The sequence below is a fragment of the Mesoplodon mirus genome (assembly GCF_964341445.2).
Source record: "Mesoplodon mirus genome assembly, chromosome: 4".
Classification (NCBI taxonomy): Eukaryota; Metazoa; Chordata; class Mammalia; order Artiodactyla; family Ziphiidae; genus Mesoplodon; species Mesoplodon mirus.
In genome coordinates this window covers 56657150-56672562 of record NC_138979.1, presented here as the reverse complement: position 1 = coordinate 56672562, position 15413 = coordinate 56657150, and the positions used below count along the sequence as shown (strand labels likewise).

The 15413-nt window shown below is 45.5% G+C and overlaps 1 protein-coding gene across 2 annotated transcripts in view; it reads right to left on the bottom strand.

The window, feature by feature from the left end:
- The window catches only part of MAP2K1 (mitogen-activated protein kinase kinase 1), a 78936-nt gene that overhangs the window by 39868 nt on the left and 23655 nt on the right, over positions 1-15413 (bottom strand). For both annotated transcript variants that reach the window (XM_082617534.1, XM_082617535.1), the window contains exons 2-3: positions 3999-4209; positions 2220-2366 (exon numbers count right to left, since the gene is read on the bottom strand). In XM_082617534.1, coding sequence (XP_082473660.1) covers positions 2220-2366; positions 3999-4209 — 358 coding nt within the window. The remainder of the gene's footprint in view (positions 1-2219; positions 2367-3998; positions 4210-15413) is intronic.

Here is a 15413-nt window from a genome sequence, read left to right as displayed (position 1 = left end):
GAAACACAGAATGTTAGCATGGGGAGGGGTCCCTAGAGAACATCCAGTCCAAACATTTCTCTGCAGAAATGAGAAAATCTTGATAGAGTATATGACTTACATTACGTAATGGAGAGACTATGGAATTTAAAGAAAGCGGACCTGGTTAGAGACACTGGTTACAGCTCAGCTCTGACACTTACTGGTTATACAACTTAGACTAATTACTAAACCTCTCAAGGCCTTGTTCTCTCCATCTACCAGCTGGGGGTGGGGGTGGGGGTCAATCCATGTCATATGACAGGGCTGATGTGATTAAGAAGTCACATAACATGAAAAGGACCCAACAAGTGGTAGAAGATGGAAAAGCTAGTTACTATTATGTCCAGCCATGCCACCACCCATCTTCCGTTATTTTGGCAAGACCCAAGAGGAAAAAAGGCTACTCTGGCCTCTCTTGTTTTATCACTGGTTGACCACCATCACCTCTACCCTCTTCCCCTTCTAGTTTCCAAGGACCTCCAGTGCCATTTACACATCTTCATCCAACTCTTGGGCTAAAGCTGGAAAACCAACCATCATCAGCACAAAGAGCACAAGAAACCTGAAGGATAAGGAGCAGCCCCCTCCCCCTGCCCTACCCCGCCCCACCAAAGGGAGGTTAAAACCCAAGTGGACAATAATCAGCACCCCAGGCCTGGGCTAGGACCAAGCCAGAAACATTCACATGCTTCCCACAGAGACTGTTTCACTCTCCTTGAAGCAAGAAGGAACGAGAGCTTTCTCAGTGACCTTCAGACGCACAGAAGACATTTTCAGAATCTACGTGCCATATGGCGCCACAGAAGTCAGCACATGACTGCAACACTGTGTATGGCACTTCTTGATCATTGAAATGAAGAGATGTTCAAAATAATGGGGGCACCAGCAAGGGACAAACTTCTCAGGAGGGTTCTCCTGGAGTTCATTAAGACCAGGCCCTGGGGCTCTCATTCCAGAGGTGAAGGCAGGTCTACAGAGTCAGGAAGGAAGTGGAGAAGTTGCTGAGGGACACTAGGCTGGACTGAAAGCAGAGCAACCACGAAGCATGTAGACTCAATCATGTCAGCCCTTGTCTCTGAACTGTCAGCCCCAGTGAGAATAAAGCAAAAGCTAAAGTTGGCAGAAGGCATGCTCTGAGTCACACAGTGTGCTGGAAGACTTACAACTCTTATTTTAATCAATCCTCACTACAACGAGGCAGGTATAATGATGGCCATTTTATAGATGAGGAAACTGAGAATCAGAAAGATAAAGAAACTTGCCCAAGGTCATGACAAGAAGGTGACAATCTGCAAACAAATAATTACTGAGCACCTGCTGTGGCTTTGGAGACACAATGGCAAACAAGACAAGGTGTCCACTAGGATTTTTGTGGAGAAGGGAGATATGAATAAACATCTTAGATTCCAAAGTTCCCTGTGCCATGCTGCCTATTGGGGACAGAAAAGCATTAGCAACCATGAAGCCAGCCTCTTTGAAATTCTGGCCATCAAGGATGGAAACAGAGCCCCAGTCACTATCCGGTAGATTCAACAAAGTACACTGGGGTCAGACAGCCTTGGTTTAAATTCTACCAATTCCACTTACCAGCTGTATGACCTTGGGTAAGTTATTCCATTTCTCTGTGCCTCAGTTTCCTCATTTGTAAAATGTAGATAATGTACCCAACTCAATAGGTGTTATAAAAATGTAATAAAATATTAATTTGCTTAGGATAGTGCTTGATATGATATACACCCAATAAATACTAGCTTATCAGTAATAGTTTTGCTAACCCTGCTCTTAAAGCCAGTTATAAACTCTCTGAAAACAGGGACTGTTTCACTTATCTTCATAACCCCAGAACATGTACCTAGCACACAGCATGGCATGTAATAAATGGATTTAAACTATATTAAGCAGATTTTACCCATATCAAAATCTTGGGGTCAAGAAAACTGGGAGATGTGCTCTTGGTACAACCACCAGGGACACCTGATTGCTGCCACCTCTCTCTGAAGAGACAGGGACCTAGGAAGGAGGCCTGTCATCTTCTTGGCTATTCCAACTTCTACAGCCAGGCTTCCCACATGCCCAAGACAGTGATCTGGATCCAGGGAGGAACAAGGAAGCAGCCAGTCACATCTCAGACCAAAGATTAGACCAGAGCCACCCACTTTCCAGGCTGCTGCTTCAGAGGCTGACAGGTTGCCACATACCATGTGCTCCATGCAGATACTGATCTCGCCATCACTGTAGAATGCACCATAGAAGCCCACAATGTAAGGGGAGTTGCACTCATGTAGAACCTGCAGCTCCCGTATGATCTGGTTCCGGATTGCAGGTTTGATCTCCAGATGAATTAGCTGGGAAAAGAAAGGTAGAAGGAAGAGAAGCTTTAAAAATATATGGATGGGGCTCCCCTGGTGGCGCAGTGGTGGGGAGTCCGCCTGCCGGTGCAGGGGACACGGGTTTGTGCCCCGATCCGGGAAAATCCCACATGCCATGGAGTGGCTGGGCCCGTGAGCCATGGCCGATGGGCCTGCGCGTCCGGAGCCTGTGCTCCGCAGCGGGAGAGGCCACAGCAGTGGGAGGCCTGCATACCGCAAAAAAAAAAAAAAAAAAAAAATATATATATATATATATATATATATATATATATATATGGATGGATGATGGATGGGTGGATGGATGGATAGGAGCTTTCTTAAATGCTTAAACTCTTAAAGGTAGGAAGAGAGGAAACAGGCAAGTTTTAACAAACAAGTTTCTGCCCAACCAGAGCACTGAGTGCCAACACACCAAGGCAGGTGTTGGCACTGGAGGAGTGGCCAGCTGTGCCTCTACTCCTGGGAGGCAAGACTGAGGAAGAGGGGGCTCACCCCTCCCAAGAACAAAAGGACCTGTGAAACTGGGAGATACGGGGAAAGTGGCCTTAAGGACTTGGTTGATACTCAAGGGTTGTAGGACCAGAAAGGTATGAGGAACTGGGTCTGCCAATCTAAGCTGCCCTAGAGATTTACCCTTGACTTTAGGGGTCTGATGTGGTTGAGATTTAGCCAAGGCCTTAGAGGCCACCTTATGTTTCCCGCCCCCCCACCCCCAATGTTGTCCCTTGTTTCAGCTGGGGAGACAGGTGATAGATACATGAAATGGTTACCGGATAAGGCTGAGCTTCTAAAAAGAGCCATTGACAATGAGTGTCAGAGGACATGGAAGCAGTGGTTACCAGCATGGGTGGGAGCAGCTAGTGAAGGCTAGACAGGAGGTGGGCCTTGAAGATGGGCAGTGTTTGAAAAGATGGAAGGAGTAGCATGAGCAAAAATATGTGGACAGAAATGAACATGGTGTGCTGTGAAACACGGAAGAGTCCAACCTCGCTGTCCAGAAAGAGGAGGACCCAGGGTCACCAGGAAGGGAAGTTCAGCTCAAAGACCACATGCCATGTTGAGGAGCCAAGACATTATACTGCAGGGAGATGACGGGGAACCGCTGGCAGGGGTGGAACTCGAAGAAACAACATGAAATCAGTGTTTTTTCTGTGTCCCTGGGGCTGGGTAAATGAAAGCAGCTTCTGCTCTTGACAAATGGCAAACGAGCATCTCAGATTTCTTTCCAGGGCACACAGAAAACTAACAAATGGTCACTTGCTGTTATTTTCCAGTCTGGGCAGCAGGATAAATACCCTAACACATCATGAGTGTGTTTATCTATAATCTAATAGATAACGAGTTCAAAATTCAAACAGCACAAAAGGGTACTGAATGAAGTCAGTTTTCCTTCCACCCTTGTCTCCAGGCCCCCAGGTCTTCTAAAAGGTAATCCAATTACCTGTTCACCAAGGCAAGCTTGATTCGGTCCTTTTTTTTTTTTTTTTTTTTTTAAAGTGGCCTCACCTTTCTGGCCATAACCAGACCGGATGGCTTGTGGGAGACCTTGAACACCAAGGCAAGCTTGATTCAGTCCTTTTTTTTTTTTTTTTTTTAAAGTGGCCTCACCTTTCTGGCCATAACCAGACCGGACGGCTTGTGGGAGACCTTGAACACCACACCTCCATTGCCAGCACCCAGCTCACTGATCTTCTCAAAGTCATCATCCTTCAGTTCTCCCACCTTCTGTTTCTGGGTTAGGAACGCCTCAAGGCGCTTCCGCTGCTGTTCATCGAGCTCCAGCTCCTCCAGCTTCTTTTGCAAGGCCTCCAGGTTGGTCCTGTCCCAAAGTAGGAAGCACGGGTCAACACTGTCATCAGAGAAGTCCACCCAGAGGAGCACCCTTGCTGTGGAGAGCTCCAGCTCTGGGGCCAGAGGGAGAACTGATCGAGGCAGCTCGGGGGAAGGTCCCATCTGCTGTGGCTCTATCCCCTGCACTCCGCCACCCCACACAACTCACCACAGACACACTTCCCCTCTCAAGGCCTGCTCTCTTCATTTCTAAAATAGGGGAATTAGTTCTCTCTCAGTATGCTATGAGCCTACGAGACGAACTGCAGAATCTACTAAAATCCAGAGTAAGCCACCTTAATTTGTTTTAAAACCCCAGTATCAAAAGACCCACTAGGGACTTCCCTGGTGGCGCAGTGGTTGAGAGTCCGCCTGCCGATGCAGGGGACACGGGTTCGTGTCCCGGTCCGGGAAGATCCCACATGCCACGGAGTGGCTAGGCCCGTGAGCCATGGCCGCTGAGCCTGCGCGTCCAGAGCCTGTGCTCCGCAACAGGAGAGGCCACAACAGTGAGAGGCCCACGTATGGGAAAAAAAAAAAAAAAAAAAGACCCACTAGTGTTGGTTTTAACAACACCATATACAAAATAAAATCTATTTCCTAAAACCACTAAATTGAAACCAAAGCACATTATCAAAACAGGCTCTAAACTGAATCACAATAGAAACCCTCCCTTCCAATGTGATCAGATCAGGAACAAGGTCAATCAAAATAGAGCAAAAAGGATACACCTAAATTTTTATTTTTGCAAAACATATGAAAGTGCATTCATTCACCCACGGGCTAACACAAGGCGAGGCCCTCTCTTTAAGAGCACCACATCATCTTTCTTACATGAACCAGAAGAGAATACAATGTCTATAATTTCCAAATACTGATTCTTTAGCATAAAAATGTAGACACAGTAATCTCAGAATAAAACTTTAAGAGGGGTTTCCCTGGTGGCGCAGTGGTTGAGAGTCTGCCTGCCGATGCAGGGGGCACGGGTTCGTGCCCCGATCTGGGAGGATCCCACGTGCTGTGGAGCGGCTGGGCCCATGAGCCATTGCCGCTGGGCCTGCATGTCCAGGGTGTGTGCTCCGCAATGGGAGAGGCCACAACAGTGAGAGGCCCGCATACCGCAAAAAAACAAAACAAACAAAAAAAAACTTTAATTTTAAGAGTTTGATGACTTCCCCCAATTTTAATGCTCACTTAATTTAACAGTATTTTTTAAAATTATCATTTCTTATTTATTTATTTGTGGCTGCGTTGGGTCTTTGTTGCTGTGCGTGGGCTTCTCTAGTTGCAGTGAGAGGGGGCTACCCTTCATTGCAGTGCACGGCTTCTCATTGCGGTGGCTTCTCTCATTGCGGAGCACGGGCTCTAGGTGCGCAGGCTCCAGTAGTTGTGGCACGCGGGCTCAGTAGTTGTGGCTCAGGGGCTCTAGAGCACAGGCTCAGTAGTTGTGGCGCATGGGCTTAGCTGCTCCACGGCATGTGGGATCTTCCTGGACCAGGGATCGAGCCCGTGTCCCCTGCATTGGCAGGCGGATTCTTAACCACTGCGCCACCAGGGAAGTTCCTGACAGTAAGTTTTTTAGTGACCTGGACTCACTGAGTATTTCCACAGCTTTTAACTAGTATTCATAGGTGGGGGGCGGGGGGGAAGAAAGAAAACCAGTTCGTTTGCAGTCATATTTCATCAGTTTCTCTGATATTTAAATACATACATTACTTAATTACAATACCAGCTACAACTGTACAAATGACTTTCGGAACAAACCGGCTCTTGGTAAAAAGCACATAATTCAACCAGTGGGTGCCGGAGCGAGTGGGTATGGCAGACAGCAGCCTACTAGTGTGTTTTACATAAAGAACTGAAGTGTTCATTATTCCTGGGAGCTTGTTAAGAGAAGGGTGGTAAAGAGAGATTCCACCGTGTTTCATTTGACTTTTGTCCCTAGTCTAAACAAATAACACAGGTGACAAGACAGGCAGTCATTACACATCAGAATGTTGGTGACCCCCTTCCCTCAATATACCCACCACTTCTGAGCTTGGGGGTAGGAGCAAGCATAATCTTCCACTCTTCATTCACACTCGAGACCTTAAGAAGGCAAGGAGATGGAGACCCAATGCCTCCCCGGGATATGGGAGGATCCAATACTGCCTTACAAATAACACAGTACGTGGGGCCAAAGAGGACACAAGGCTGACTTTCCCAATCTTCCTCACTGGGTAACTCTGGGGGGAAGAAGCCTGGTGCCTGGTCCCCCCCAAGATTTGTAAGTTGAAACCCTAACCCCCAATGTAACTACGTTTAGAGATAGGATTTTTAGAAGGTAATTAAGGTTAAATAAGGTCATATGGGTAGAGTCCTAATCAGATAGGATTGATAGCCTTTTAAGAGAGGTGGCCTTCCCCTTACACACGCCAAGGAAAGGCCATGTGAGGACACAGCAAGAAGGCAGCTGCCTGCAAGCCAGGAAGAGAGGCCTCACCAAAACCCAACCATGCTGGCAACCCAACCAGTCCTCATCTTGGACTTCAAGCCTCCAGAGCTATGAGAAAATTAATTTCTGTTGTTTAAGCCACCCAGTCTATGGCATTTTGTTATGTAGCCTGAGCAGACTAAGACAGCTGGTCAATATTCTCATCCTGCTAAAAGGTTCAACTCAGTCTCACTGCTACCCACAGTCCCTCAGGTGTGGGGACTGGAACCGGTGTGGCTGGGAGTGCACAGTGCACACCCTCTGGTTTCCTTTCTCTAAGGTCTCTCCACAAAGGAGCCCATTGATGACAACATTTAGAAACACATGTCAAATACAGACAGACCCTACAGCTAAAACTTGGATGAGGTTACAGCCGCCGGGAGGGCTCAGCAGTCTGACTGGAAATGCAGACTCCAAAAGCTGCTGTCAAGAACACACACACACACACACATCACACATCACACTGAATGTGTACGAGAGAGAGAGGGAAGGAGGGCTAGATGAAAGGACAATCACTCTCCTTATAACACTGTACTTTTTAAAGTGTTTTACGTGCATTAATGCATTTAATCCACAACCTTACGATTACAACACATAGCAAACTCAAGCACAGACAGGTGAAGTAACTCATCCAAGGTTGCACATCTAAGTGGCAGAGCCAGGATTCAAACCTGGGCAGAGAGAATCTCTAACCTTAATCATGATGCTATATTACCTCTTCAAAAAGTTCAGTACATCCAAGGGAGGCAACTTGCAAACATGGGTAGGATCCTAGTGTGGAGCACGTAACACACCAGGGCTCAATCAGACATGAAAATGGTGTACCCACAGGAAGAGTCCTTTGCCCCAGATGCAATCCTGTCTCCCCTGTACATCAATCTGAACAACTGCCTGCAAGTAACACTGGCCGCAAGAAACCACACCCATTTGGGGGTGGTGGGGGGGTTGGGATGGTGGGAGGGATGCTGACTCTGCTCATTTTCCTGACTCTGCAGAAATAAGGAATTCTCCCACCTTCGGGGGAAAAAAACCCTAAGTCTGGGCTTTGGCCACCTTCCTCCCCACCCCTCTCCTATGCTCCATGGTCCAACCGCCTACCCCATCAGCTAAGGAACTGGCTTCTAATTTGTGCTTTCAGAGGGTGGAGCCAGGGAGAGAAGAGACACTTATGGTGGCAAGACTTTCCTAATGGGGGGGGGGGTCAGACTTGCCAAATTAACAAGTCATTAGTAATCAGGAATCCCGGATTCTTTTTTTTTTTTTTTTTTTTTTTTTGCTGTACACGGGCCTCTCACTGTTGTGGCCTCTCCCGTTGCGGAGCACAGGCTCCGGACGCACAGGCTCAGCGGCCATGGCTCACGGGCCCAGCCGCTCCGCGGCATATGGGATCCTCCCAGACCGGGGCACGAACCCGTATCCCCTGCATCGGCAGGCGGACTCTCAACCACTGCGCCACCAGGGAGGCCCGGGAATCCCGGATTCTTATCCCAAATTGGAAAACAACTAGCTGTGTGACCATGAACAAGTCATTTAACTCGACACATCTGTTTTCTCTTCTGTAAAATGGGGTAACAAGATGCTTACTTCACCAGGAGAGGATCAAAATAAAAAACTAATGGGACGAAACACTGGAATTTTGACACATTTCTACACAAATGTTAAGGCAGGTGGGAGTGGGTTGGAAGATGAGGAGGAGCCACAGCAGCAACAGAAGGATTCAAAAATTACTGTTTTTCCTGTAATTTAATAATTATTAAAAGCCCCTAAAAGTTTTTCAGAGAATGAAAGACAAAAGATTTTATCTGAAGGTGAAAGGAAAATTCTGGCATCAAAATGACTTTCATGACTCATTAAAAAGAAATCCATCAATGAGGTATCAGTATTCAGTACTGCTTCCTCTCACCCAGGGAGTGGATGGTGTTCAACAAGACTCACTTGTACCCTCCCAAGGTGAAAACCTTCAAGCAAAGGAAACAGGAAGAGTGGCCCTTCACCCCTCAACCACACCACAAATCTCCAACACTCAGAGGACAAGAACCGGCCTCCTTCACAATCTTTGGTTTTAACTGAAATCAGCAAAATCAGAAGTAGGGATTGAGAAAAGAAACTGCAGCCCAGCACAATACATCTCTGACACACACAGCCCTCTCCAGGGACCAGCTGTGATGGCTCCGACCCCCATCACAGTCCCCACAGCAGAAAGGAAACGACACGCTGTAACATGAATTCTGCACCAGGGCTGTCTTACAGTAAACACAAGTTCATCCAGATACAAGATTATAGGCTTGAAATGGGAACGCAGAGGAAAAACAAGGAACTTGGAGAAAAACACAGGTTGTCATTTGCGTTCTGAAAACACCAGGAAGGCACAATGAAATGGGTGGGGAAAGGATGATCCTGGGCAAGAACTTCTCCTTCCCTCTCATCTCACCCATCTGCTCAGCCTAATTACACTACCACAGCAGGAATCTTTCATTCGTGGCTCAATGGCTCAAATCAAGAAGCAGTATAAAATGTAGCACAGAGAGGGACCTTAAAGACCACCCCATCCAACCTATTTTACAAGTGAGGAAACGGAGGTCCAGAAAGGACAAAGTCACACAGCTTATTGGTGGCCGGTCTCCCGACTCCTGAAATAGAGCTCCTTTCAAGGTGCCACACTGCCACCTCCAACTCTGATGGTCACCGCAACGGGAAGCTGACCTAAAGGAATGACTGAAGGGGAAGAGAGGCAATGTCCAGACCAAGGAATGGGGTCTTCAAACTGCCACACACCAAACAGAAATGGGCCACAAATGCATGCCAAACACCAGCCAGCTGTCTGTCACCAACCTGAGCAAGGCTGCTACAGGTGGCAGGCCCCACCTCCACCGGGAGGAAGCACAGAGGGAAGAGCAGGGGATGACAACAAATCACTGTGCTGGAAGGAGAGAAAGGGTCCCAGTGCAGCTGGGTCTCCTCACCAGAGAGCCCAAGGAGTTGTGAAGTTCTCCCTTCCCTGTGGCATTTGGCAAGAGGGCAGGGAAGAAAGAGGGAAGGAAAGGCAGAAAGACCCAAGCTAAGAGGGAACAGCACCCAGAGACTAAGGCTGCAACCCTCTGATCTACACCCTATACCATTCCCATCTGAGATATCTTGGGAGTTACCTCCTTTTCTGGTCCTTAGTTTCCATACCCATAAAAAAAAAGTATATGGGGAGTAGGGTGGGGAGTTTGTCTAGATGTCTCTAAGGAAGTCTGTTAATGTGACAGCCAGCTGAGGAAGTGCAGAATAAGGCTGAGGATGTAATCAGGTTGAGGAGCTTCAACCGGGTAGGTGAGGGGAGGGGAGGAGAATGTGAGGAAAAGAGAAGAACTGGCATCAGGGGTCTCTATACAGTCAAACCACGGACAGCAGGAGATGGGAGGGGTTACAAAGAGTAATAAGAAAGGAAAGGAGAATGGGCCTGAATGAGGAAGGCAAGGGGGCCAAAGGTGTAGCTTACCAACTTCCAGACTCCAACTAAACTAGCCCATCTGTGTTAGAGAGTGTAGGTGTGCCAACCAGGAACAGCCCCAGACAACATGGTGGAGAGCGGCTTATACCCTCACACACCTCAATCCTGTAGGTCACTCGGCGAAGGGCTGGTTAACTAACTAGGCAATAAAATTCTAGGATTATGTATACAGGCTCTGTGAAAGAGGCCAGATGCAAAAGAATACATATGGTGTCATTCCATCTGTATAAAATGTAAAACTAATCTAGGCTATTATAAAGTAAAAAAGTAATGCAAACTATCACATACAGAATGGATAAACAACAAGGTCCTACTGTATAGCACAGGGAACTATATTCAATATGCTGTGATAAACCATAATGGAAAAGAATATGAAAAACAATGTATATAACTGAATCACTTTGCTGTATAGCAGAAATTAACACAACATTGTAAATCAACTATACTTCAATATTTTAAAAAATCCAAGAACAAAAAAACAAAAACAAATAAAAATAAAGTAAAAAAGAGATCACACTTTGGTGGGGGAGGGTAGTAACTAGAAGGGGGCATACGATGCTTAATTTTATGTGTCAACACTGCTGGGCCACAGTGCCTAAGATATTTCGTCAAACATTTTTCTGGATGTCTCTATGAAAATGGTTTTTGGGTTTTTTTTTTTTCGGGGGCGGGGAATGAGATTAAAATTTAAATTGGTAGACTTTGAGTAAAGCAGATTACCCTCCATAATATGAGTGGGCCTCATCCAGTCAGTTGAAGGCCTTAATGGAACAAAGACTGACCTCCCGGGTTTCCCTGGTGGCGCAGTGGTTGAGAGTCCGCCTGCCGATGCAGGGGACACGGGTTCGTGCCCCGGTCTGGGAAGATCCCACATGCCGCGGAGCGGCTGGGCCCGTGAGCCATGGCCGTTGAGCCTGCGTGTCCGGAGCCTGTGCTCCGCAACGGGAGAGGCCACAACAGTGAGAGGCCCACATACCGCAAAAAAAAAAAAGACTGACCTCCCTGAAGAAGGAATTCTTCCAGCAGATTGCCTTTGGACTCAAGGTGCAACTCTTCCAGGGGTCTCTAGCATGCCAACCTAAACTGACTTAACAGGCTTCCACAATCGCATAAGCCAATTCCTTTAAAAGTTCCAGTCAGTGTCTGTCTGTCTCCTCTCTCTCTCTCAATCTCAGTATCTCTCGATAAGTCAGATCAATCTATCAGTCTTGGAAGCTGTGCTCTGATCTCCTTTTATTCTTTTTTCTCCTCTAGGTGTTTCAGCTTGGATAGTCTTTACTGACCCATCTTCAAGGTCACTGATTCTTTCCTCCGTTCTGTCCCGTCTGCTGCTGAGCCTGTTGACCTTTGATGTCATATTCTTTGAAATTTCTATTTGAATCTATTTTTAGTTTCCACCTCCTCTGAAATTCCTCATTTGTTCATTCATGTATGCTGTGTAACTTTAAGATATTGATCATGGTTATTTTAAAGCCCCTGACTGATAAACCCAACATCTGGGTCATCTCTAAGTCTGGTTCTGCTGATTACCTTCTCTCTTGATAATAGGTTGGTTTTTTTCTCTCGTGATTTTTGATTAAACACTGGACATTGTGATGGAACAGAGACTGAGGTAATCTTTATACTTGGTAATGGACATACTCTTCTGTCATACTGTTAGTGTGCGTTAGGTTATTAGTCAAAGTTGAGCTGAGTTGGGGTTTTCTTGTTAATGTTAACACCACAGGCTACAAATTTCTCCAGTGATGGGTCGTATCTTGTGCTTAGAGTGAAGCCTGAGCTGCATAGGTTTTTTTCTCAGTGTTCCTACTCCTCCCTCAGCTTTGAATTGTCCTTAATGCCTGGCCACAGAATGGGGTCTTTCTCCATGCTCTTGGCCCCCTTCCAGGGGTAGACTGCAATTACTTTAATTTAGTGCTAGGCTTATGGTAGGGGTAAAGAAATTCTCTCTTGTCCAGCGTTAGTCTTAAGCAAGCCCTGTGAGCATATACTTCCCCTCCTCTCCATGGCAGCCAAACTCTATCACATGTCTGTGGCAGTTCTTGGGTAGAACAAAGTTTTCTATACCTACCTCTTCCAGCAATAGTAGACCTTTGTAGATCTCTGCTTGTTGGTGCTGAGCCTGGCTTTGGGCTTATATTCTAAAGCAGCTATGGGAGGCAATGCTTCAGTGCAGCCATTCGCTTGTATCGTTTATAATGTGCTTCACTGAATTTAGCAGAGGTATTTTTTTCTTTTTCCTTGATGCTGGCTGCTCACATCTTGGGCACCTACTCTTCTAAGCTTACTGGCAGATGTGTAGATGAGAAAAACTTCAAAGTCATTGTTCTTGAAAGTAGCCCCCAGACCCACTTCTAGGACCAGAAACATATACAGGAAATCTGCTGCTTCTGGGTCAGTAAAGACCTGGTCTTTCACAATGGCACATGAAACTACTTGAAAGGAAAAAAACATGCATGTGGTTGCCAGACACTCTATGCTTGGGAAATAGGTGTGAAGGCTTTGGGAGTCAGAAGACCTGGGTTCAACCCTGATGGTAACTTGGTCTGTGAACTTGTGCAAGTCACTTTCCCTCAAGTTTTCTCATAGGTAAAATAGGGGAGTTAAGCTAAATGGTGTTTAAAGTCCATTTCAGGGTTAAAATTCTCCAATCCTAATATCAGATTCTTCCTGTAGTATTCCAAGGATAGAACTCTGCAGCTAAGTACCAAGGCCATAGACATCTGCAAGCACAGCGGTTGGCTTCCTGTGTTGTATGGTTAGAAACCCTAGTCATTACTTCTTGTCTACATATAAACCCCACTGACAGCTATCCCATCCTCGTTGCTTTTTCCTTTGATACTAAATCAATTGTTTCGTCTTGCCAGGTCTTCTGTGAGAATGCATGCATTTTGACACTACAAGGCCCTTAGTGAAATAGTGAAAGGAATACAGACAGCTAAGGGCAGTTTAAGACAATGGTGTGATGGTAAATAAAAGTGACTGCAGAGATTAAGTGAGAGTGCAATGTAAAAAAAAAAATGCTGGAATCACCAAAAATGATATTTAATATTTTATGTTGTTGTCAAGTAATTATTGGTGAATAAGATTTGATTTGATAGTACCTACTACTGATTTATTGTATACCTGCTGTATGCCACGTATTCTGCTAAATATGGATGAGCTCCTAAATGCCTAATACCACCATGACGTAATTCCCACTGTTAGCCCCATTTTACTGATGAGATTCCTGCATTTTCATGCAATAATTAAGTAATCTAGAAAAAATGCACAATGTAATTAAATACTACCTTTATTGTCTTTAATTGGTTTCACCACCACTCCCAAAAAAGACTGGAGTGATGACCGTCCCACAGTTCCCCTAATTCTCACAAAGGGCTTCGGACACAGATGGCTCTGTAGTTCAGGATATACTGAGCAATCAGGGTAAATTTTATAGGATTTTGAGACCTAAATTGGTCTAGAACAACATATAAAATTTAGATAGCAAAAAAGGAGAAAGGGCATTCCAATAGGGTCTACAATGTAGACAGTGGTATAGACCTGGGAGTAAGAATATTATAAGTAAAGAGTATTGGGGGAATAAAACTTAAAAGTAAAAAAATCAGGAAATTCCCTGGCGGTCCAGTGGTTAGGACACCACGCTTTCACTGCCAGGGGTCCTGGTCCAATCCCTGGTCAGGGAACTAAGATCCCACAAGCCAGCGCGGCCAAATTAAAAAAAAAAAAAAAAAAAAGTCAGAAAATGAGAGTTGGGACAGATGTTTATCTTTAATTTCATTTTAAATCAACTAGCTTCCAAGCCAATAAACAAATGAAAAGTGGAGAGGATGAGTTCAATTAAAAAGAGATAAGAATCCCGTATTCCTATCCTTTAAGAAAACAAACAAAAAAAACTCCACTTAGCCCTTGGAATCAAACTGCCTTCTGGAATCATATAAATTACCTTCCCACGGCACGTTTCCGCAGACAGACACGCTGAAAAACACACACATACACAAACACACACACAGACACACACAAAGGAACCTCTGGAGTGACAGGACCACCCACTCACATAGACTCTTCTTAAATACTGAACAACATCCTGAATCAGAGAGGGGGTGTCATACTGTTGCTTGAAAGAACTGACAGCCTATGTTCCTTCCACCCCAATGGGCAAAATTTGTTTCATATTAGCCACATGTGAATTAATTCCTGAAGGACCAGTCTTCCGCAGAAGCACAAAAAGGAAAGGAAAAAGTGATGGAGTTTGGAGAGAGAGAAAAAAAGATAAGACAGAGGACAAAAAGTGATGCATCACCTTTACTTAATAGGGACAAAAGAGGGATATAACAGTCTGATAAAGAATGAAAATTTAGATGCAGTTAAAAGATGAGCTTCCTAAATGCTAGCCATGGTACACTCATTAACTCATTTATTCCTCACAACATTTAAAAATAGATATGTTGGGACTTCCCTGGTGGTCCAGTGGTTAAGAATCTGCCTTCCAATGCAGGGGACGTGGGTTCAATCCCTGGTCGGGGAACTAAGATCCCACATGCCACAGGGCAACTAAAGCCCTCGTGTGCCACAACTAGAGAGCCCACACACTGCAACTACTGAGCCCACGCCACACGCCACAACTAGAGAGAAGCTGGCACACCACAAGTAAAGATCCTGCATGCCGCAACTAAGATCCCATGTGCTGCAACTAAGACCCAATGCAGCCAAATAAATAAATAAATAGTTTAAAAAACAACAACAGCAAAAAATAGACATGTTGTTCCCATTTTACAGATATGGAAATGGAGGCCAGGTGTAGTTAAGTAACTTACCCAAGGCTAGAGTTGGAATTCCAAAGTTTGATCTTTTCTCCACATCAGCTTAAGAGCTCATGTCCTTCAAACAAATCTCCCACTTAGCTCATCCCTAACACCAGGTAATTACCCATTAGTGACCTATTCCTTTGAGGTAAGAACTGTGTTCTGCTAAAAGGTAAAATCCCTGAAAGGACAACAAATTAAATCTACCCCAAAAGGAAATTCTTTCAGCAGAACATCCAAGGCTGATACTTTTTTTAAAAATAAATTTATTTATTTTCTTTATTTATTTTTGGCTGTGTTGGGTCTTTGTTGCTGCGCTCGGGCTTTATCTAGTTGCAGCGAGCGGGGGCTACTCTTCGTTGTAGTGCATGGGTTTCTCATTGCAGTGGCTTCTCTTGTTGCAGAGCACGGACTCCAGG